Raw genomic sequence first — 23,732 nt, 5'->3', positions numbered from 1 at the left:
TAAATCATGCATCTTGTCTGGGTGCCTCCAGCTGCCACAAGCCTGGGTGATAATTTCATTCCTGGCTGTCAAGACCAAACTCACATCAACTCTAAGTGAGGAAGTGACAGGACAGTAAGATGGTTAACCCCAGAACCCAGCACAAATAAACACACACACACACACACACACACACACACACACACACGCAGGGACGGTGTGCGCAGGGCTCAACAATGCTAAATTCAAGCCTGTGGGTTTGGGAATTGACTTTAAAGAGCCTTGGTGAGCTTTTTGGTCATTAGTTGTATACTAGAAAGCCCGTTAACTCAGTGATTGAGAGGGTCCAAGGCTAAACCTCAGGCATACAGCTGACGGCTCCTGGCATGAATGCCACAGCCCCAGTTTATTATAGGCAAGTGAGAAGTGGGAGGACTCGGGGAGTTTCTCAGGGTGGGTGGGTGTTGCCGAGAGAATCAGCGGGTGAGAAGCCATAGGTACAGAAGCTCTTGGGGGTGGTAGTGGTGGCTCGTGGTCTGTGGGAGAGACAAGGGTCCCCTCTCCGCGCCCCATCTCCCCTGCGCGTTGCAGTTACCAGAGCAGCCTCGGCTCTCCGGTCTGCTGGATGCCCTAGGAAGTTGCATGGTCCAGGGAGGGGCGCAGAGCCATGGCTCCCGCGCTCGCGTTCCCCTCCTCCTCGCACAGCCCGGGGAGGGAGCGCAGCGAGGCCGCGGCCACCAGATGGCGCCCAGGCGCCGAGGAAACGCGAGGCCGCTCCCGGGCCGCCTCCTCAGAGGGAACAATGCGGCGCCTCGGGTTGTAGCGCCGCGCGGGAGCCCGGAGCCCGGAGCGCGGGTGGCCGAGCGAGCGAGCGGGCGAGCGGGCGGGCAAGGACGAAGGCAGGCGAGCGCGCAGCCGTCCCTTCCCAAAGCCATGGGCGCGGTGCTGCGCGCGGCTGCAGAGCGGCGCGGCCGGAAGGTGCGGGGGGCCGGGGTGCGGGCCTGGGGCCGCCTCTAGCCGGCTCCGAGGGCGCGGGCCCCGGGAATGTGGGCGCCCGCCGCGGGAAGCCCGTCTGCGCGCCGCGGCGCCGTCCCGCCCAGCCAGCGAGCCTAGCAGGCAGACGCGCGGCCGGCGATCTGGGGGCGCGCCGCTTCGCCTTCCCCAAAATGTGAATCGGGGAGGGCGGAGACGCAGAGAGCGCCCGGCCCCAAGCTCTCGCCGAACCCCTGCCCTGCGCGCCCAGGCCGCGCCGTGCCCGGCGCGGGGCTGCAGAGCCACCGTGCCCCGCGCTCCCTCGGCGCTGCGACCCCCCGGCTTCGGCCCGCAGCGGCTTCACGGTTCCCGAGGCGGTCAGAGCCGGGCCCAGGACGGTGCGTCCGGCCTCGCCCCCGGCTTCTCGCCCAGACAAGTTTGAACAATGATCACAGTCAACCCAGATGGGAAGATAATGGTCAGAAGATGCCTGGTCACCCTGAGACCCTTTCGGTAAAGTTCTCTACTGGTTGGGGCAGGGAGGTCAAGACCTCCCCAAGGGGACTCATGGTGGAGCTGGGCGAGGTCGGTCCCCTCAGGGGGTGCGAGTTCGGGTGGCAAAGGAGGTTCGCGAGTCTATTCTCGATGAAGGGCCATGGGGATGGGAAGACGGAATTAGATAGGGTTGGGGTATGTGTGTGTGTGTGGGGGGGGTGCGGGTCTGGACCTTTCTTGAGTTGACCAAGATTGGACCGATATCAGGTGGAGAGAGGTGAACATGGAGTCCGAAGACCCCAAGATCAAGGTCCTGGGCTCCAAAGTGGCCCCAGCCAGCAAGTCCCTTTCCTGCCCCTTGTGGTCTTTTTCATCTCGTCGGACCTATCTGAGCTGCGAAGTTACTGTGGGGTGCCTAGGAAGCATCCCTGGTGTCCCGCCTGTCTCCTAGGTCGGCCCGCCCATCCTCTGCCTAGTCCATCCCCCTTCCTCTCCCCCTCCCTGCCCCCTGCATCTCACTCATCTTCCTGGTGGGGGACAAACCTGGGTCTGAATGTCCCCAAGATTGGGGCAAGGACCCCCTTCTGCTGGGGATTCACTCCCAACCGCGGATCTCCAACAGACTAGATAGGCATAGCAGGTGCATGAAACACGGTCGCTTCACTCCCCTTTCCTCCCTCTCTCCTTCCCTCCCTCCCTTCCCGTGGACAGTCCTGGCCAGGCAGGGGTGCAGTTTGTGAGAGACTCGCTAAGACCTGTTGGCCCTAGGAAGGGACCCCACTTCCTTCTCCCAGACTCCAGCAGAGCTAGGCCCCGAGGCCAGGCTGGGGGAGAGGGTGTCTGGGAGGCCTGAAGTACTGCCTTGTTTGGCAGCTGGGCTCCAGAAGACACAGAGGGAGAGATGGGCACCATTGTGGGGGTGGGACTCGGGACTAGGCCACAGGTGGAGTCCGATCATAAACCTTAAGGCAGGTGCTGGCTTTTCTCCTAGGTTCTGGGTTGATCCCCAGTACCTCCAGACAACCTCCTGTACCCAACTGGGTTGGGGCTGGAGTGATGTGACCCACCTGGCTCTTGCCATCAGCATGCTGGGCCAGTTCTGTGGGGGCTGAGATGGCAGCCTCTGGGGACAGCAGCAGTCAGGTTGTCTGTGTGAATGCGAAGGTCTGTAGAGCCAGAGGACTGAAGTGTCTCAGAAATCCCTGGCCTAAGATGCCCAGGGAAAGACTCTGGCTTTTCCAGAGCTATACTGGATTCCTGCCGCGTTGGGCAACTTGAGAGGGTTCTGGCTGGTCCCAAATCCCTAGTCAGCTTTGTAGCCGGCTGGAAGCCGGGCTTCTGAAGTCGGACCTGGTGTAATGACTGCAGGCAGCTGTCTCCAGCACCACAGACAGCGCCCTCAGCCCTGAGCCCGCTTTCCCTCCTGTGTGCTGGAAGACAGGATTCCCAGATCAGTTGCAACTCATTTCCAACCCTTTAACTTCACCTCCTGGTTTGTCTAGGCTGGTGGAGACCCTTAGCAACCAGTCTTCTTCAGGTCCCCTCAGAACTTTAGATTGAAGGGCCAGGGGCAGCTATTTGATTACATCACCCTAACTTAATTTATCCCCAAGGGAGTTCTGGGAATGCTGTCTCTAGCAGAGTTCCTGGCCAGGCCTTTATTTTATAGGTGCCCCTGAGATGTTACCTGTGTGGTTGAGGCCATCATATCTACTCTACATGACTACTGATTTTGGGGTTCCCTGGACCCCAAGTGGGGTAACTGGTAGAGAGATGATGCTAAGAGGTATATTGGGGCCTCAAAGTCCAGGCTGGGGGTGTAGACCTTCCTCATGTCAAGCATCCTGTATCTCCAGCCTGAAACACAATCCTATGGCTGAGACAGGGTTGGGGTTGAGAGACTGGAACTCAGAAAGTCCTCACCCTCTTTTTCTGTCCTTAGGCTTAGAGGATAAATCACGAGTCTCCCACAAGATCTCTCTGAGTGTTCTCTGAACCCCACTCTGGGCTTAGAGGGATTCAGTGAGGTCCCTCCAAAGTAAGAGAAGTGTCCCTTGTACCATCTTTCCTTCTGCAGCTCACCATGATCCCCCCACAAATTAGGGGCATGACTCTTCCTGAAGCAGCTCTTGGGAATCTCTGAGTCTAGGTCCTCTCTTCCCTCCCCGACTCAGTTTCTAACAGCTTCCTTAAATGCGGGCTCGAAATTTGTTTTGTTTCTTCTTTTCTTTGGCAATTATGTGTTTTCCTTAATGAACCAAATTTTAATTAAACACTACTCTGTCGGTTTAAAATAATGGAGATTAAAATGTGTAAAGCAAGTCTTGCAGAAAGACAACCAACAGGCCTCTGGGTTGGGGACAGAGCGGAGGTGGGACAGGTAGAAGCACCTGACATGACTTTTGGGGTCCTCTTGGTTATCCTGGTTCTATATCACGTGGGGTTCCTCACTCTGTCCTGGGGGTAAGGGAGGGTCCCCTTTCAACTCTGACAGTCCATCAAGTCCTCTGATGAATTAGGGGGGATCTCAAAACCTCCCCTCCCCACCCTCTCTCTGGCTGGGCTGCCAGCTCAGTCTTGTTCGGAGCCCACCCAGCATGGAGCACTGGGTCTGGTAGAGCTTGGGGCAGGGACTCTGAGCCCGGGTTCCAGCTGTCACTTCAGGTTACTTGAATGTCTGGCACCTCTTAGATAATGACTGTGTGCTGAAAGAATGCATGATGTCATGTTTTGGCCCGCTCCCCCTCCTGCATGACTGCAGGCACACTTGTGTGACACTCCATGCCTGGGTGGGAAGATGTCTTCATCCCTCCCCTCGGTGGTGCAGGTTGACAAACCAGGGCGTGCGTGACTGATAGAAAAGTCTGTGGGGAGAGTGGGCACAGCCGGGGGCGGAGGGGATGTGGCCCTGCCTTGAGACTGTGTCACCTAAGAGTGTTGGGGGCCTGTGGCACCCTATGAGGACAAGTGAGCTCGTGGCAGATGGCAGAGGCTGTGTGTGCAGTGCCGAGGGTGGCCCAGGTGATTGATGGGAGCCAGGTGGGTCTCACTGTTCAGTCGGACCAGTGTTTTTCACATGTGAGTGTGGACCAGAGTCACTGGGGAGCTGGATAAAGAAAGCAGATGGCCTGCCCTGTCCCAGCATCTCATCCAGGAAGGAGAACCTACCGTTTCCTCTCTCCCTTCCTCCCCGTCTCTCTTTCTATGCCTGTGCTGGAGATTGGGTCTAGGCTCTAGTGTATGCTAGGCAAATGCTCTACTGTTGAGCTATGTCCCTAGCCCAAGAATATCCGTTTCTATTCGTTCTTGGGAGCCAGCGCCGAGCCACACACCAAAGTTTGGGGACTTGCTACTCCAGATTAACTGTCCTCTATCTTGAGGCTGGCCCTTGCTCGGATTTCTACTTACATGTGAATTCATATTATTCTTTTCATGTGGTCAGTTTCTTTGTCCCATTGAGCTGAAACCTCCTGGGCCGGGAGCTCGCCCCACCCCCGCCCCTGGTTCTTCTGTGCACCCCCAAGCTCCCTTCTCTCGCTGGCTGGTTCTTTGTTGGCTTGAGATCTCACTTAGCCCAGGCTGGGCTGGAACTTGCTATGCCGCTGAGGATGGTCTTGAACTCATGAACCTCCTGAACCTCACTCGGCTTCTTTGCTCAAGCTTAGAAACATTTCTGTGCCTTTCCTAGTTGGAAATAGGACACTGGATGGCTGTGCGTTCTGCTGACCCACCCTGCTCCTCTCTCCCTGCAGGCTGTTTGTCCTGGGCATCGGCTTCTTCACTCTCTGCTTCCTGATGACATCTCTGGGAGGCCAGTTCTCGGCCCGGCGCCTGGGGGACTCACCCTTCACCATCCGCACAGAAGGTACCTTGAAAGCAAGGAGAGGAATGTGAATGTCCGCGAAGCAGAGGGGCGATGCCTCTGAGCTCAGCCCCTTTAGCAGGTTTTTTCTGGGACCTTGGCCCTCTGAACAAGCAGATGTGTAAGATAAGGGGGTCCCGAGTGTCAACTGGGATGTCCTGCTGCTTGGGATCCGGTCCTATGCGTGCCACCAGGATTCTCAGGCCAAGAAGGAGGATCTCAAAGGGTCAGAAAGGTTCCTATGTCGTTTTCCTGTGTCTGGGTTGATGATACAGCATCCATCTCTTTGAGACCCGTGTTGTGTGTTTCTCACCAGGCCAGGCTGTAGTAAGGGACAGGCTTGCAAAGGCCTCACATGGTTCCTGTCCGGGATGTTGGTCTCGCCTGGTCCTTCTCTGTCCCTGGCCCAAATGACACTTGCTAGGTGTGGAATGGAGATGCAGAGTGTGGGCTTTTGGGACCAGACAGGCTAGAACCTGCATCTCTAGTTTTTAGCTGTGGATTGTTGCCAAATTCTTAAGTTACAGAGAAAAGGGGAGGGGCAGAGGAAAGGGTGAAGACCCTCCCCGATGCTGGACCGAATGGGCTGGGTGTGCAGAAACCCCAGGCACTGTGCTGGCTGGCACACGGCTTGAAGATAATTATGAGTCCTCAGCCCTGCCCTTCCTACGGAGCTGCTGGGAGCAGACAAATGCCCGAGTTCTGTGTAGTGCGTCACAGGGTCCCTTTGAGTCAGTAGCGTGAAGGAGGAGCGTGGCACGGAGGGAAACAGGCAGAGAGGGCTTCTGGAGCTGTTTGGTGTTGTGAGATTTCTGCCTGTCGAGAGAGTATCTCTCGGAAATCACCTCCTTGAGCTTGCCTGGCTCCTGGTCCCTGGTGAGAAGCACCTTAGGCATCCGCTCGAGTGGGCTCTGAGTGGCACTTACTATACCATCTGGTAGCCATCCCCGGTGCATCCCTTGACTCCTCACATGAGTCTTTAAACCCTCGAGAAAGCTCTCAGAAGCCGGGTCATGCTTAGCATCCGCGGCAGACTTCCAGAGATCCCTCAGTATCTGAGCCTAGGGTCTCCATCTGCTAAGTGGGCTAGGGCACTGCCTCTGCAGGGTGGCCTTGAGCCTGTGCTGAGATACCTGGAGAGGGGATCCTGTGCTGAGACTGCAGAGTGAAGCTTCTGTGCACATTTAGTGCGTGTGCTCTGTGGGGGTGGGGGGAGCAGGGGACCCCTGAGGTGTGTGGGTCTCTACACAGGAGATGCTCAGGGGTTGAGGTTAGACAAGGGGCGGGGCAGCTGGGAAAACTCCCTGTGAAGGAAAAGCCAGGGTTAGATGACTGGGGGCTCAGGACACAGAAGGATGTGAGGCTCGCTGTGAATGCCCTTAGATGCCCTTAGATGTTGGTTATATCTGTCTGGGCTTCGAGAACCTAGGGTGAGAATTGTGCCTGGGCTCTGGGTCTTCTGCCCATCCCTCTGAAGGGTTATGGGCCAAGATAACACTCCCACCTTATGGCCCTTGCCCTGTCTTGGCTTTGGCTTTGGGAAGGGTCTAGCTCAAGCCCTAGATCTTGTGCCATAGAAGGGAGAGAACCCCCTATGTTACACATAGTTACACCAGAGGTGTGTGTGTATGTACTTAACTTTATTTATTTATTTATTTATTTATTTATTTTGTTTGTTTGTTTTGAGACAGGGTTTCTCAGTATAGCCCTGGCTGCCCTGGAACTCACTCTGTAGACCAGGCTGGTAAAGATTTATTCATTTATTTAATGTATGTGAGTACACACTCTCTCTCTCTTCAGACACAACAGAAGGGGACATTGGATCCCATTACAGATGATTGTGAGTCACCATGTGGTTGCTGGGAATTGAACTCAACACCCCTGGCAGAGCAGTCGGTGCTCTTAACGGCTGAGCCGTCATCTCTCCAGCCCTGATGCTTACCATTTTAAAACTGAATTTTAAGATACAGAGAACATCCCTATTCCATGCAGCTAGACCAGGAGCAGCACGCCCAGTTTCCAGAACTCTCATCATGTGTCCTTCCAGCCTTTAACATCTCTGGTGTGACTGTGGGAGGCACCTTCTCTGGGCCAGGAGAAAGTGCTCTAGTTTGGGAACACAGAGACAAATCTCCTGAGATTTAGACAAACTTCGATGAATGGGAATCACCTGGCCAAGGTGGGACTGCGGCTTGGGAGGGAGGAGCCTTTGGCAGTGCTACTCAGCGAGGAGGCCCCGCCTAGTTCTTCCTAACAAGGGCCTTGCTTGCTCCTCATGGAGTCAGACCTGAGCAGGTTACCTCGCAGATGTAGGCCCAGTGGATTGAGATGATCATTGTGCCCGAGCTCCGCTCAACCCCTGGCGCCACAGCAGAGACTGAGTGGAAGATGGTCCAGGTTCTGTGGATGTCTTTCGGACACTGGCCATTTGGGGAAGAGGGATAACAGGTAGAGAGGAAAAGCCCCATTTGGCCTTGCTGGGGTCTGCCTCAGCTGGGTCTGCAGCACCTACCCTGCACAAGAACTGATTTTTTCCAGCTGTCCAGACAACTTGTCTCAGCCTCCTCTGCAAGATCCAGGGAGGGCTGTCTTCTCTGGCAGGTGGAGCTTGATCAAAGGAAAGGGTAGGGATGGGATCACGAGAGAGACAGAGCCACAGAGAGGGTGTCTGGGGAGGAGAGAGACTAGCTGGCCTCAGGGGGTAATAATAACACCCATCTCTAAATGTGGGGTCCATTCATATCTGCAGCACCCCAGGCTGCTCATCTATATGGAAATCAGTGGGGGAGCTATGTGTTAGCTCCCAGACTTACTGCTGGGACCTCGTAGTAAGTGCATTTCAGTTCAGAATGGGGAAGATGTGTCAGCTTGCTTTGCCGATAGTTCTGGGGCCAGTGGTGACATGAGCTGAGCGTGTCACTTGGGGAGGGCCTACCTCCCGGGTCCTCTCCCCTCTTTGGTACCTACATCTGGTTTTATCCTCAGGTATCTTCCTGAGCAAGAAATGAGCTTCTCAGGCAGGGAGGAGCGACATTTTAGGGCTTTTGCAGAAGGAGGGAGGCACTTCTGAGCCCTGGAGACAGGGGAGGAATCTTTCTTGGTTTGGGAACAGCAGGGTGCCTCAAGGGCCATCTGAACTGGGTCTGCCCCCTCAGCCAAAGCCATAATGAAGCCTGGGCAGTGGCCACTTGCATGTCCCTAAGCCCTCCTGTTTTGGGGTCACACCTCCTGCTGACAAAAAAATTCCACAAGGAAAGCTTATTAATTCCTGCTGTGAAGAGCGGGACAGCCAGGGCTACTCAGAGAAACCCTGTCTCGAAAAACCAAAAAAAAAAAAAAAAAGAGCAGCCTCCACCCCCAAATGTCTTCAGAGACTCTTGTGTGGGGGGTGACCTATATTTCCCTGGTCATCTCTCCCTCTGATTTCTTCCTTCAGCAAAGAATCAGTTTATGTTTCCTCCTCCATCTCTCTGGCCCTGACTTGGAGGGAAGGACACTCCATTCCTATAAAGTCCCTTGTCCAAAAAGCCTGTGTGTGTGGCCAGCCACATGGGGACAAAGAGCATGGGAACCATGCGTCAGGGGCTTCCGATCACTATCAGGCTGGGGCAGACAGATTCAATATCCTCCATTGGTGGCAGGAAGACTCACACACACACACACACACACACACACACACACACGGTTGCCCCTGTGTCCTTCTTAAACCCTCCACCCTGTCTCTTGACTTCCTTTTTCCAGTCTTCCAGGCTGTGCCAGGAAATTGTCTTCCCGTGTGAACATGCAGAGTCACTTACTTCTCTCTGCTTAGAGTACCTGCTGTGCCCAGACCCACCCAGGGGCCAGGGGCACAAGGTGACATGCTCCTTGAGAGATTCCAATACCACCCTGGGGCTCATCCCACTCCCCCCTTTTGTAGTTTTAGGGGACCCATCTGTGTTTTTCCTCCCTCTCTATTTCCTTCTCTCCTCTCCCCCTCCCCTTCTTTTCTGGTGACCCCAATTTTTACAAGAAGTGGGGAGGAGAGAAGAGGATTAAAAAAAATCACAAAGCCCAACAACTCCAGACCCCACTGCCCATTTTACCCGAGGGGAAACTGAGGCCAAGAGAAGGAAGTGAACTCTTCCCATTGGGTCAGTGGCAGAACTGGCAGGGCTGGAGTCAAAGCTTTGATTTTTACTGCAGCCTGGGTCAGGCCCCTGTGTTACTCCTCAGACTCTAGTAAGCTGCTGGCTTGGTCTCCCAGTGGCCCCTGGGCTATGATGGAGCCTGTGATGGGCGGTGAAGGCAGAGGTGGGGCGAGGAAGCCTGGGCTGGGCAGAGGAGCTGGTGATTTTCTCCAGGAAGCACAGCAGTACCAGGGAAGTCAAGGCACGGGTTGCTCCTGCTGAGCCCCAAACCAGGCACGGGGGGGGGGGCTTTCAGGTCTGAGTGCTTTGGCCTGTGCACAGCTAAGCAGGTCCCAGTTCTGGGGTGATTTCTTCTTTTTCACCCTGATCCTTTGGGGAAGGGACTCCCACAGATGAAGTTATGAGCTGTGGCTCACCAGGGCAGCCCAGGAAGGCCCAGCAGGCTGCGCACTGCACAAGGCAACACCCATCAACTTCCTACAGTACAGACGGTACCCTGCGGTTTTGCAGGACAGTAGCCAGGTCAAAACTTGCGTTGTCCACTCTCTCGTGAGTTGGAGTGATGGCCCCTGCCTCTTCTTTCTCTCCGGTGTGCCAAGCACTACTGGGTTTAGAGGGTAGGCACAGTCAAGGCAGAGACACGTTTGAGTGACAGTGGCCCTGGGCCCTGAGCCTGGAAGAGGGGCTGCTGTCTCTGTCTTGTTGGAACTACCATCTGACCAGCTCACAGAGTGCCTCTGAATGGCACCAGATGGGCACAGCGGCAGGCATGGCAAGGCTGATTTATCTGAGGCTGTTGTAAGACTTCTCCAGGCTTCGAGGACTCAGGATGTAACTCAGTGCCAGGTCACTTACCTACCATGCTTAAGGCTCTGGGCTCAGTCTCTTACACCACAAGAAAAACAGAACAAGGTCGGTCACCTTCTTGGGATAGGGGGCCTTTTGCTGTTTCTCTTACTGAGGGGTGGGAGAAACCACATCTTTCTGCCTTCTCCCTCCCTCTCCCTCTCCTCCTCTCCTCCTCTCTCTCCTTCCCTCCTTCTCTTCCTTCCTTCCTTTGCCCCACCCCCACCCGTGTCTTCCATCCCACGTGACTCCTGGGACATCTCTGTTTCCTTCCTCATCTTCCTCTGCTCCCTCCCTCTCTCTCGTCCCTTCTCTTTCTATTGGTTTTCCTTCAGAGCTAGGGATCCATCTCCGAAGGGCACAGGCCCTCTGGCTCTGATGCTGTTTCCAGTCACTGTCTTCTGAGCCAAGCAGCCGTCATCTTGGGAAGTTCAGCTGCATCACCTTGCAAAAGGATCGTCCTGTCTGGGCTTGTTGGCAGTTTTCATCCTTGTCGAGGGTGAGGAAGGTCAGGAGACCCTTACCTTACCCGAGTAGCCAGCCTCTCCCTAACGCCTATTGTGTGCAGCTCTTGGGAAAGAACTAGTGTAGATAGGGGGGAAAACAAGGGGGCTTGTATCTGTGCAGTTCCTGGGAAGTCCTCACCCCGGCTGGGTAAAGGCTTTTCAGGAGTGTCCTATGTGGGAGGACACCCATAGTCCTGTTAGTAACCCCCTCACCTGTGCTCTATAAGGAAGCCCAACAAAGTGATTGGTTTCCCTCACCCCAGAGTGAAATTTGGTGGAATTGTGCCTCAGTCTGTGACTGGGACCTTAACAGAAAGGGCAGATATGGCTTTAGTCTCCTTCTTGGGGAGGCTCTCTAGCAACAGATGCCTGGCTGTTCACTAATTCCAGGTGAGGCTGCAAGAGATCCCTCCTGGCTCCTGTAGCCTCCCTTTGAGTTCAGGCCGGCTCTGCTGCTGGTGGAGCCCAGCTAGACGGGCCTTGTGTCATGCGAGAAAGCAGACCGTGTCTGAACCCGGCAGAATAGTGATGGAGAGGGGGGTGAGTCCTGAGTTGATCTTGTGACACAGGCCACTCTGCTCCCCTTCCTCTGCTGGCTTGTCACCATCAACCTGTCTCCCACCTCTGCCTCTCTCCCCTCAGTGGCCCTTGCTGCCTGTGCAGGATGCTGGGCTGCAGACAGGCCATGGTATTCTTCTCTTGAGTTAGGGACATTGAGACCAAGAGTAGAAGGCTGATGTCTCCTCTGCACATAAAGGGTTTGGTAGCAGAGGCAGGTGAGACTCCACATGTCTCCGCCACAGCACTGCTTCTCCCCTGGAGGCTGCAGGGGCCATTCTGGCACCTTCTTTCTGAGAAGTTGTTGTTCTCGGCTCCCCTACGATTCTCTGAGGTTTCATACGCGTGGGCCGGATTCGCAGCTGTCAGCCCCTGGAACAGATGGGAAGTGCCCGTACACGGCCAGTACCCAGTAACTGACGGACCATAATTGCCACAGCACCTGGTGTCCAAGGTGGGATGACCCAGGATTGCTCCGCACCCCTCTGGCTCCCAGGTAGGGCCAGGCTGTGGTAGTGCAGGATGGCAGTGGGCTATCTCCTGCCCACCTCTTCCTCATTTCCATAATGGACTCTCTTGAACCCAAATGTCCATAGCCCTTGGCTAGGTAGTCTGGAAGCACGTGGTTAGCCTCTTGCTGGACTTCACACATTCATTGAGAACTTAACTCTGGAAGTTTAGAGGGACTGGAACGGGGCACTCTCTCCTGGAGCTTGGGGCCTGTGTGGCTCTCTAGAATGTTCAGCGACACAGAGTTGGAAAGACAAGTGTTGATTCCAAAGACGGGAGTTGAAAGACCCAAATCATCATGGCCAAATGAATTGAAGCAAGTAATTAACTCAAACAAGCTCTCTCTCTCTCTCTCTCTCTCTCTCTGTGTGTGTGTGTGTGTGTGTGTGTGTGTGTGTGGACTGCCTCCCCCTAAGGCGGGGTTCTAGACGTCAGCAATGGATGTGAGGAAGACAAGGTATCTATAGCTCAGGGGCAGGGGGATTTCCAAATGAGGGACTTGGAGGGCAAAACAGGAGGGATTACAGGAGCAGACACAAGTATAACAAGTTAGTCCTAACAGCCTCTTGAAACAGACATGGCTGCAAGGTGATCACAACAAGGTAGTCGTAACAGCAGGAAGTCATAACGAGGTAGTCAGAAATGGTCAAAATAACATTTTGAAACAAAGGTAGGGTTGCAAGATGGTTATTGCACTTAAAAAATACAAGGACATGATTGCCATTCCTAGAACAGAACCATTTTAGTTAAGGTCACAGGTAGGAAAGGACCATCCTTGGGAAAACAGATGTTTAATCATAAAGGAGGATACGTGTAGTTTGTCTTTACCATAAGGTGGCTTTCCAGCCTAAGGTGGAGCAGGCTGGCTCGGCATTAGGCAAGGATGGTCCTGCACAGGGTAGACCGGTTCATCCTTAGTCAAGGATGGACGGTCTCACACAGGGCGTGGCACAGCTGACAGCGGAGGGATCAGAAAGGAGAGGCTGGGGAACTTGGGTGCTTCTGGGACCCTAGCGGGTGTGCCTCACTTCCTCTCGCTTCATCTTCACAGAGTCTTCCCAGCAGGGGTTGAGGGACTCAAAGGAGGTGAGCAACTCACCAAGAAGGGCCCGGAGCTCAGGACAAGAGCACTGTTGTTTTCTAGAGGCTCAAGGAAGTGGGATGGGAATGTATGGCTTAGAGGCTGGGCATGGCAGAGACAAGAAGCAGCATACTGGATCCCAGAGCACAGGCTGACCCAGTATCAGAGTCACACAGGAAGCAAGCACAAGAGAAGGTTTGAGAGCCCCTATCAGAGGACAAAGCCATATCTATGGAAACCTGACTGGGTGTTCCTGGCTCACGCAAGGCACGAGGGTTTTCTGCTTCTCCTTCTTTCACTGGGGCTTTCCCAGTCCTCACAGACCCTTGATGCTCAGGACACCCTAGAGGTTACACCTAGAGTTTCATTGCACAGTCTACAAATCAGAAGCCAGAGAGATCACAAAAGCCCCTCAGGTCACCCAGCAGGGAAGGAACAGGTTAGCTCAACGGACTGGTCTCTTCCATTGGCAATGGAAAGGGGTCCTGTCCTGCAGGGTGAATGGGCAGGAGAGACACTCTGCCTACCCCTCCTGTGAGGCAGCCTGGGAAGATGGAGGTGGGGCTGGGAGTATGACTGCCTCTGACAAACGCTCACAACTGTGCCCACAGTGCCAGGCAGCCCAGAGTCACGCGGTGCCCTTCGCAAGATGAGCGACCTGCTGGAGCTGATGGTGAAGCGCATGGATATGCTGGCCAGGCTGGAGAATAGCAGCGAGCTGCACCGGACTGCCAGTGTGGCGCACTTAGCCGCAGACAGGTGAGGAGAGGTTGGGGAGGGCACAGAGCTAGCGGTGCCCCTGGGGTCCCGGGGTCCAGCGTAGCCTCAGATGCACCTTTAGAGCTTCCCTTTCTGGTAAACTAGAAAAAAAGTTATGATTGCAAAAAAACAGGGCTGGGGAGACAGCTCTGTGTGTAAAAACACTTGCTGTTCAAGCAAGAGGGCCTGAGTTCAAATCCCAGCACCCAACTAAACCTGGTACAGTGGACTGCTGGGAGGCAGAAGCGGAAGATCACAGGGGATCCAGCCTCGCTCTGGATTCTGTGAGAGACCCTGTCTCCAGGGAACAAGACAGAGAGGGAGAGGGACAGACCAGGTCTTCTGGCTCTACATAGCATGCTGGCATCTGTGCTCTCTCATTCCCCTACCTTCACCTCTGGCCCCCACCTCCCCACCCACCCTCACCCACATAAAAAGGTGTAGAAATACATCCAGAATGTGGGCTTCTCCCTCCCAGGCTCAACAACCATTAACATTTTGTCTCCTCTTAGACTGTCTTTTGTCCTCATTAAATAAAGTACCTCAGGTGAAAACTGAAGGGCCCTCTAACTGCTTCTCCCTGGTGACAAGCAGTTCACACCTCGTGCTAGGTTTTCTCCAGTCTAGGTTCTTTTATACATGCTTATCATACTCATTATAAAGGCATAGTGTGCACACCTACCCTCACCCTTCTGTGTGTGTCTGTGTCTGTGTGTGTATATGTGTGTGCACATGTATGCTTATGTGCATGCACATGTGTACATGTGTGAGTGCCTGTATGTGTGTATCTGTGCATGTGTGTGTCTGTGACTGTTCGTGTGTGTGCCTGTGCCTGTGCCTGTGCCTATGTGTTGATGTGCTGCCTGGCCTAGATGGCCCAGATGGCTTTGAACTTAAAATCTTCCCGCTTCTGTTTACTAAGTGGGGAGTTGTCAGTGGGACCCCCCATGAGTGAAGTGGGACACGGTGTGCTTCTTTGGATTGGTATGGGGGCTCCCTGCCCTCTGACTTGCCTATTCTGGATTGTGGGTCATGGGTCACCCCCAAACTGGCCTGGCCAGTTGAGCAAATGCCCTAGGTACCCAGATGGAGGTCTTTGGCCACATATCAGGGGCATTTAACTATACAACACTGAATATCTCATATCCTTCTCATGGGGTCAGTCATACATCAACCCACACCCACTCTACAGGGTGTATTCATCTCTGCAGAGGGGGGAACTGAGGAACAGTTGTTCAGGAGCAGCAAAAGTTGTCCCGCTAGGATCACTAGGCCTGGCCCTTGGCTCGCCTTCAGACCCACGACGCTCCTGTCGACAGCCAGCCATGTCGGCAGCCATGTGAGGCCTAGGTTTGTTTGTTCCATCACTGAGGCTGAACATTTTACTTGTTTTCTTGTGCGTGGTGCACGAGTGCATGCCATGGCACACGTGTGGAGGTCAGAGGGCAACTTGCAGGAGTCAGTTCTCTCCTTCCCATCGTGTGGGTCTTGGGGATCCAGCTCCAGCCATTGGCTTGGAAGCAAGTCCTCTTATCCACTGAGTCACCTTCGTCGTCTGTGGGACTTTTCCGATTTGGGAATTTACAGACCAGGAAGGAAAACCCTTTGTTAAGTTGTACCCTGCTTTGAGGTTTCTCCTTTTCCATTCTCGTCTTTTTCTTTCTTTCTTTCTTTCTTTCTTTCTTTCTTTCTTTCTTTCTTTCTTTCTTTCTTTCTTTCTTTCTTTCTTTCTTTCCTTTTCAAGACACGGTCTTATGTAGCCCAGGCTAGCCTCAAACTCACTCTATAGTCAAGGATGACCCTGAACTTCTAAGATCCTTCCCCCTCTACTCCCTGAGTGATGGGATGATAGGCATGTACCACTACACCTGGTTGCTATGGTGCTGGGGACGGAACCCAGTGCTTTGTGCATGCTGGATAAGCACTGTACTACCCAACCCACTCCCTGACCCCTGGGCTCCAGTTCCAAAAATGTCCATACTGACATTACCGTGCTGGGACCAGGGCTTCAGGCAGGCATCCTGTGCAGTGCCCGCCACGGAGTTATTCACTGAGGAGGCCCTTCTCTCTCCCCCACTACAGCGAGTTCTGCCTCCTTGGTACTGGTTCCCTACTAAGAGCCAATGCCACTTTGGATTTAGCATCAAACAGAATAAAGGAGAGAGCTGGGTATTGGGGTTACCAAGAGCAGAAGTAATGAGCTCCATAAAGCCCTGTGTGGGGTGGCCAGCAATATCCTGTAAGAGGGAGTGCATGAGGTCATCTTGGACACTGGCACAGACTCCAAAGGATTCCCACGGTTGATGAGGGAATCACCCACGTGAAGCCAGGAGTAGGGGGCAGAGGTATGGAGAGCTGTAAGTGCAAAGGCCCTGGGGTTGGTATGTTGAAGCAGAGAGGCAATATGGAGGCTGATATGACGGAGAGTGGTGAGTGAGGAAATGGCCAACAGGAGCAGGTCACGTGGGCTGTGCCTGCTACAGACACTGTTCTCGGGGCCACGAGTAGCTGCTCAGTTACTTGTTTATTTATTTACATATTTTTGCATGTTGCTTTGATGTTTGCTTGTGTGTCTGTACTGTGTATGCACATGTGTGTTTGCATGTGTACGGGTGCACACATGCATGAGGGTGCATGAGTATTTTCCAGCATTTGGAGGACCCGGGTGGGTGCCTCTCTTGATTGCTTTCTGCTTTCTCTATTGAGGTGGGGCCTCTCTGAACCTCGAGCTTACCAACTCCACTAGTCTGTCTAGCCAGCTTGCCTCGGGGACCTGTTTCTGCCTCCCCTGTGCTGGCATTACAGGCAGTGGCCACACCTGCCTGGGCTCTACATAGGTTCTGGGAACCCGACTCTGGGCCCATGGTTGTGATGTAAGCGCTTTCTCGGCTGAGCCACCTCCCCAGCCCATAGTTTGGGTGTTTTGGGACAGGGTCTTATGTAGTTCAGGATAGCCTTAAATTAGATATGTACCGGAGGAACTTCTGAGCCTTCTGTCTCCACCTCTGGGTGTGGAGATTATGGGAATGCTCCACCAGGCTTCACTGGATTTATTTGTGTGTGTGTGTGTGTGTGTGTGTGTGTGTGTGTGTGTGTGTGTGTGTACAGGTGCCATGGCATGTGTGAAGGTCAGAGAACAGCCTGTGGGGTCAGTTTTCTCCTTCCACCAGGTCCAGGGGTCGAACTCAGGCTGTCAGGGCTGGGAGCAGGCATCTTTGCCTGCTGAGCCGTCTTACCAGCCTGGATTTTCAAATTTAAATTTAATTGTGTGTGTGTGTGTGTGTGTGTGTGTGTGTGTGTGTGCTGAGATGCAGGGTTGAATGGATCTATTTAAAAATATATCTCTGACTGCTGTGTAAAACATGAATTATTCGTTGGCAAGGGCAGAAGCAGAGAGACTGCTGGGAAGAAGGCAAGGGGACTAAAGTGCCTGGTTTCCTTGGGCTCCGCAACATGAGGCAGTTTTCTCTTCTGGGTGGACTTCATCACTTTTTGTGTCCCCTCAGGCCCCTGTCCCTGCCTCGTGGCTCAGCTCCATCTTCTGTCTAGGCCCAGAAACCACCACAGGCCACAGGTGTGTTTTTCAGGGGACAGATGCCACTCCCATGGTCCCTGCCCAATGAGCTGCACGGTCAATGGTCCAGGGACCCAGTTTGGCAGCAGACTGCACATTCACTGACTGGCTTCTTCCAGAGCTGGCCTACCCCACCCTCCTTCCCTTCCTCCCTCCCTCCCTCCCTCCCTCCCTCCCTCCCTCCCTCCCTCCCTCCACTCCTTGCCCTTCATCTGCTCCCGGGGAAGGAGGGAGCCCCACGGGTGGGGAAGCATGAGCCACCTCCGAGCTCTGTCTCTGGGAAATAGCAGCCATCCATCATGACCAGCAGAGCCCATCAAACTCCACAGGCAGAGCTATAAATTGCAGGGACACTGTGGCTTCGGGACCCGGGGAGAGAGATGGGGGTGCGCCAGGGCTCGTGGGAGTCTGTGGTCACATCCACTAGCCCCTTCTCACCCGAGCCACCTGGGGTTAACCATGATTGACCAGGCAGAGCTACAGAGGGCACCCCGAGGAAGCCCTCCCACCCCTGCTAGCCATCTTTGCCACCTGCCCTTGGATCCTCGCTTCAGAGTTACCTGGGGCTGTCCTCCTCCTGCCCTTCTGGAAGCTTCTTAGCGTCTTGCTTTCCTCCGTGGCTGGTGTGTCCTTGGGGAAAGCGAATTTGCTATTTTAGCCTAGGAAAACATAATTAGGAAGGCAGCTTTGAGGCAAACGCCACTGTAATCTGCATCCTACAGCCAAATAGCTATGATCTTTGAATTTCCCATCAGGCTTTAGCGGTGGCGGGAGACGGCTCTGAAGTTGGCGGCTGGCCGCAAGTACATCTGTCTCTTGACTGTTCCCTGGGTCTGCAGAGTCTGGGCTGGGGACTCCAGAGTTGGGGGAAGGGTACCCAAGAAGCAGTGAGGGACTGGGTTGGGGGTAATTACAGACAGCAGCTCCATGCCTGGCCTGGCCTGGCCTGGCCCAGGGCTGTGAGGTGTGGTACCTGAGCCTGAGCCAGCTGTGCACCTGAGATGACCATGTAGGGAGGGGCTGCTTGACATGTGGAGATTACAGGTGTGTGCCTCTATGCCTCTGTGCCCAGCCCTCAATGCGAGGATGTGAGTGTTAGAGTGGGGAGCTGTGGTTATAAATAGAGCCATAACATAAGTGTGGAGAATTCTGCTTAAAGTGCAGGAAGAAGATACAGCCACATTCTTGTTGGGGAGGGAAATAAAGCCTTTTTTTTTTTTTTTGACTATGTGGGGGTTGGGTACGGGAACTGCAGCCCCAGGGAGGTCAGCCTCCTGGGTGTCTCTGTGTGAGTGTGAGGTGGGCGTGTTTCCCTCTTAGGATGATAATAATCTCAATTTTACAATATGGGTTCCATTCTTCTCAAATCCCGGGCTGGCCGAGGCTCTGGGTTTGACATTTGACAGATGACATTTTGGTAAACCACCCAAAGCTGGTCTTCTTTAGGGCTGGAGAGGGGCCAGACTGGCAAGGAGGGACTACGAGATATGGTGATGCCACCGACCAGCTAGACCACCGGAGGAACCATCTCAGTGGGTCAGGGTGAGGACAGGCCAAGTTCAAGGTAACCTGCAAGGGATCAAAGCTAGAGAAGGGCCAGGTGACCAGGGCCTTGGGGCCAGTGGGCAGCAGAGGGGGGTTGGTCCAGGAAACCCAGGGGGCTCTGGGTCCTTCCTGCTGTGTCTTCTAGTCTGTGCTGAGGCGGGGAGTCTGCAGAGTAGAGCCTAAGAGTGGCCAACACTCACCAGTGTGCTAGTTACGTTTCTCACGGCGGCGGTGGCAACATACCCAACAAAAGCAACTCAAGGAAGCAAGCAAGCAAGCAAGGAAGGGAGGGAGGGAGGGAGGGAGGGAGGGAGGGAGGGAGGGAGGGAAGGAAGGAAGGAAGGAAGGAAGGAAGGAGGGAAGGAAGGAAGGAAGGAAGGAAGGAAGGAAGGAAGGAAGGAAGGAAGGAAGGAAGGAAGGAAGGAAGGAAGAGAGAGCGGGCGGGCTTATTGGGGCTTGCAGGTACTGTTCAGCACGGAGAGAAGGCGTGGCCTCAGGAGAAGGCGTGGCCTCGGGAGGGTAAGGCTGTGGGCCAAGTTGAATCCAGTCAGGAAGCAGAGAGGATTGCTGGTGTTCAGCGTGCTTTCTCGGTTTTTTATTCAGTGAGGACCCCGGGCCATGCGATGGGCTGGGTGGGTCTTCCCCCTCAGTTGACCCAGTTTCACAACTCCCTCTATGTAGGAGACGCGCCTACAAGCTTGTCTCCTAGGTGACTCTAGAGCCTGTCAAGCTGACGAGCTTATTTTAGGCTTTGGGGTGAATTGCCCTTTCTCTTCCCACCGAGAAAGGGACCGGTCAATCTTACACCATCTGTTTGCAACGTCTAGACTCACCTCCACAGGGGCCGAGGCTGGGGTGGGAGACAGGGGCTGAGGCTGGGGTGGGTGGAGACAAGAGGAAGAAAGGTCACACTACAAGGGGCGTCTCATGTCCCATACCGTGTATGAGACACAGAGAGACACAGAGCATCTGTTTCCCACGGTGTGTGTTTGTATGTGTGTGTGTATCGCTGTATGATTCTGCAGGCACCAAGATATGTAGGTTTCTGTGTTTTGAAAGCACTTTGTTTCATAATACAATTATTCCCAGTGAGCTTGCTGGCCCGCTGCAGGGCAATCGATGCTCCTGTTAATTGAATGTAACCCTCGTAAATCACAGAGCAACTCAGGATTAAACCTCCTTCTCCAGGCGGCCTAGTGTGCCACCTCTGGGGTAAGGGGACCGGCCTGGAATTGATGATGACCTTGTGGGGCCGTGTGTACCTTTGGGGGCCTTGTTGGGGACAGGCCTGGAAGGAGTTGAGGGTGGTCTGGTGACTACAGATGTCAGAATTCCCTGCTTGGATCTAGAAGCTGTAGATAACAGTATATACTCTGGACTGGGGTTCCCCAGAGCACCTGGGGTATCTGCTGGGGTATCCTAGAGCAGGTCTCAGTATGAGCTTGGCACTCAGGGATGCTGGTGTCAGCCAGTGCCAGCTTTTTCTACTTCCTGAATGAGGCCTGGTTGGTTGGTGTAGGGACTGGCATGCAGGACCGGACGAAGGAAGGTGTAGCCATCCTTAGCCTCCGTGTATCTGGTAGATGCAGAGGGAAGCAGCCAGGGTTGGCGCAGGGCACCATCCTCTTGACCTCCCTCATCCCTAGACTGATGTGTGAACCCAGGGACATCCTTTTATCAGCTGTGGGACATTTCCCAGTCCACGTTATACAATAAAGGGTCAGCTTGCAGGTTTAGGCAAGCCTGTCCTAGGACTTCGGGCCCTGAGCAGCCTCTTGAGGTCACAGTGCCCACAGGGCACTGAAACAAGTTTGTGCGTACTGATCAGTCTTGGTGTGTCCGGAGCCATTTCCATTTGGGACCCCAGTAGCACGGCCCTGAGTCACAGTAGCATAATGGGTGGCCACGGGCAGGTCACCCTCCAAGAATGCTGGCAGACCTCCCTCTTCACCAACAGCCTGACAATGTCCAAGCTACAGAGGAGGGACAGGGGCTCAAATAGAGCTAGGGCAACTCCTGGTCACAGAACCGAAGGGACTGAGCCGGCCTGCTTTGCCTGTACAGGAGAGCCAGGGTAATGGAGTAAACACTACGTTTGTTGGGGAAGGGTTTGAAAAGGGGCCCATGACTCTAGCCCAGGCTGAGTGGGTGCCCCATGCGCTGTGGATTCCCACCTGGGTGTCTGCTGCCTCTCAAACTGCCTGTGCTGTTCTGCAGGAGCTGCCCCTCCCCTCCCACTTCCCCTACCTCCCCCCCCCCTCGCCCCCAGTCCAGGCTGGTTGTGGATCTCAGCTGGTTCTCTTTCCATACAAACACCTCAAGAGGGAGAGAGAAGGAAAGGAAATATGCTACTATCAAGATCAAAGGGCTGAGGGCCATGCTTCAGCTGGAGGAAGTCCTGCTGATGGCCCTGTGGGGACAGAGGACTTGTTTCCAAGGAAACTCTTTAGAACAGTTTTGGCTTTTGCAGCTTGCATTGGGGGTGGTTGTACCTCTAGGGTTTCTAACCTGTACCAGTTGGCCTTTCCTTCAGTCCTGGCTTTACTGAGTGTGGCCTCTGCTGAGTGACGTAGTACATTCCTGCCTGTCTCAAATCTACTTTGTGGCACCTCCTCCTTCCAGGGATGAGAAGTTCTGTCTGTCTGACTGTCTGTCTGTCCATCTCTGTCCCATTTATCCCAGCCTTCAACTATCTACATAGCTGAGATGACTTAGGACTCCGATCCTCCTGCCTCCAACTCCTAAGTGTTAGGGTTCCAGCATGCCCCTGTGCCCAGTTTATGTGGGGATCAAACCCAGGATTTATGCACAGGAGGCGAGCCCTCTACCGATTGCACTCCCACTCTGGCCCTGTGGGGACAGAGGACTTGTTTCCAAGGAAACTCTTTAGAACAGTTTTGGCTTTTGCAGCTTGCATTGGGGGTGGTTGTACCTCTAGGGTTTCTAACCTGTACCAGTTGGCCTTTCCTTCAGTCCTGGCTCTTTTCTCTTCAACCCGGGTATTTCCTGAGTCACAAATCTGGGCTCAGAGGCCTCAGATCCTGCTTCGCTGCCATTTGTGGAAAAGTGTCTCAGCGTGAGGCGCCTAATCGTCTATTATTTGAAAATAGAAAGTGCTGTGTGAATGTTAAGTCCAGCTTAATAATAGTGACGCCAAGGGATTCTGTTTGGAATGACTGGGGCTTGTTAAGTCCGACCAATGCCACGGCACTATTTAAAGCCCGCGCTGGCGATATGTTTTATGCAAAAAAAACCCCCCCAAAAAACCAAAAAAACAAAACGCTTATTGTACAAGAGTTGCTGAATCCCCCCAAAAAAGTTGAGTGGTTTTCTCAGTGGCTGAGCCTTCACTGCTTCATGTAAGGGATGGGGTGTCTGCTTAAGTAGGGAGGTGTTGCGGGGAAATGTTAAAAAGAGCCGGCGCAACTCTCAGCCCCCCTGCGGTCTGGGCGGCCTGTTCTTATCCAGTGAAGACTCTCAGGCCTGGAGCTCCTGAAACATCCGTCTCCACCCAGCTTGCTAGGTTCCCTCTGGCGGGTCACTACCACGCCAGCCCCAAAGCTTCAAAACTCCCACAGCCTTTGTGGTGCACATCAGGCAAACCCACTCTTTGCCGCCGTGCAGGAGAAAGCTCTCTTGAACCCAGATGAGCCCTCTGCATGAAGGAAAACACAACACAAACTTAGTTCAGAAACAATGGTAATGCAATGGCTGGGCGCAACAACTAAAATCCTAACTTTTAAGCCTTATTCAGTCTAAATCCTCTGGTGCAGATCCTGATGGATCTGCCCTTGGAACCGGGAGACGACACCCCCACCCCCACCCCACTGCTCTTTTCCCCCTTCCCCCTCTCCAACCCAAAAGTCCCTCCTACTCGCCTAGTGATTGGCTCCTTTATTCATTAAGGGATGGGTTCACAAGAAGTCACCTGAGTATGTGACTCACTCCTTGTCTACAAGCTCTCCCAGGAGAGTGGAATTAGCATCAAAATATAAACAGCAGCAGGCCCGACCACAACAGGGAGAAAAAAGCAGGTTGAGAGGGACCAGAGAGGTTGGTACAGTGGTAGAGTACCTGCCTAGCATGTGTGAGGCCACAGGTTCGATCCTTAGTAAGTACCCACTCTATGCTTTTTTGCCTCTGACTCCTGAGTTGTGTAACCCAACCATCCCAGGGTACCCTGCTCTCTGCTTCATTGTTCCCAATAATCTAAATAGTCAGCTGACCACTCCCCCCCCCCCCAGTGAGAGCCACCGAGGCAGTAGGGTGATGTTTGAGTTTAGTCAGAGGAGTTAGCTGGAAAGAGAACTTCCCAACCAGGGAAAGCTGTGGCTGAACTGTCTTTATTCAGCCAGTCGTTAGATGATGTTACAGGGTAGCTATGAGTCAGGTGGCAGAAAATAACATCTCACAGTTATTCCCTCCCAGTTCTGGGGCTGATGGGTTGTCCTACTGGATGGATCCTAGCACAACAGGTCAGAGCTGACCTTGGCACTTTCGTGCCCAATTGTGCCTTGGCTTCTGCATGCAGCAACACCTATTTAACAGATAGATAGATAGAGCACCCACAGGGCAAGCAAGTCTGTCCAACTCCAGCATAGGAGGACAAAAGTGACTCTGTCATTAAAGAAGCTCACACCAGCATAGGTGACAGCGTACAAAACCTATATCCCCAGAGTCCCTAACCTTCTCCATCCACAAGTGAAAGGGTCTCAGGTACTAGATAATACTAGATTTAGTATTACCCCTAATCCAGCAAGACCTCATCTTCCCTAATCTCAAAGATCCTATTTCCAAATAGGGCATATCCCAAGGTTATCGGAGAATGTGAGTTTGGAGAGATAAATGCTGCTCAGCCTACAGTCGTGGGTCTCTGGGCACATGCCCAGAGGGTTGGTCTCTGTATGAAAGGCAT

At 53.8% G+C, this 23,732-nt stretch overlaps 1 protein-coding gene across 1 annotated transcript in view; it reads left to right on the top strand.

Annotated features, from left to right (window-relative positions):
• The first annotated feature begins 966 nt into the window (after positions 1 to 966).
• Mgat5b (alpha-1,6-mannosylglycoprotein 6-beta-N-acetylglucosaminyltransferase B) overlaps positions 967 to 23,732 on the top strand; it is a 68,629-nt gene continuing 45,863 nt past the window's right edge. Inside the window, exons 1-3 of the mRNA XM_085829399.1 lie at positions 967 to 1,464; positions 5,199 to 5,311; positions 13,551 to 13,698. Coding sequence (XP_085685525.1) covers positions 1,397 to 1,464; positions 5,199 to 5,311; positions 13,551 to 13,698 — 329 coding nt within the window. The 5' untranslated portion in view covers positions 967 to 1,396. The remainder of the gene's footprint in view (positions 1,465 to 5,198; positions 5,312 to 13,550; positions 13,699 to 23,732) is intronic.

Source organism: Mus caroli, unplaced genomic scaffold (genome assembly GCF_978045245.1).
Source record: "Mus caroli unplaced genomic scaffold, Mus_caroli_1 scaffold_13, whole genome shotgun sequence".
In the NCBI taxonomy this organism is placed as follows: domain Eukaryota; kingdom Metazoa; phylum Chordata; class Mammalia; order Rodentia; family Muridae; genus Mus; species Mus caroli.
The sequence above is the reverse complement of the archived record's forward strand: the minus strand, read 5'-3'. Positions and strand labels throughout refer to the sequence as shown.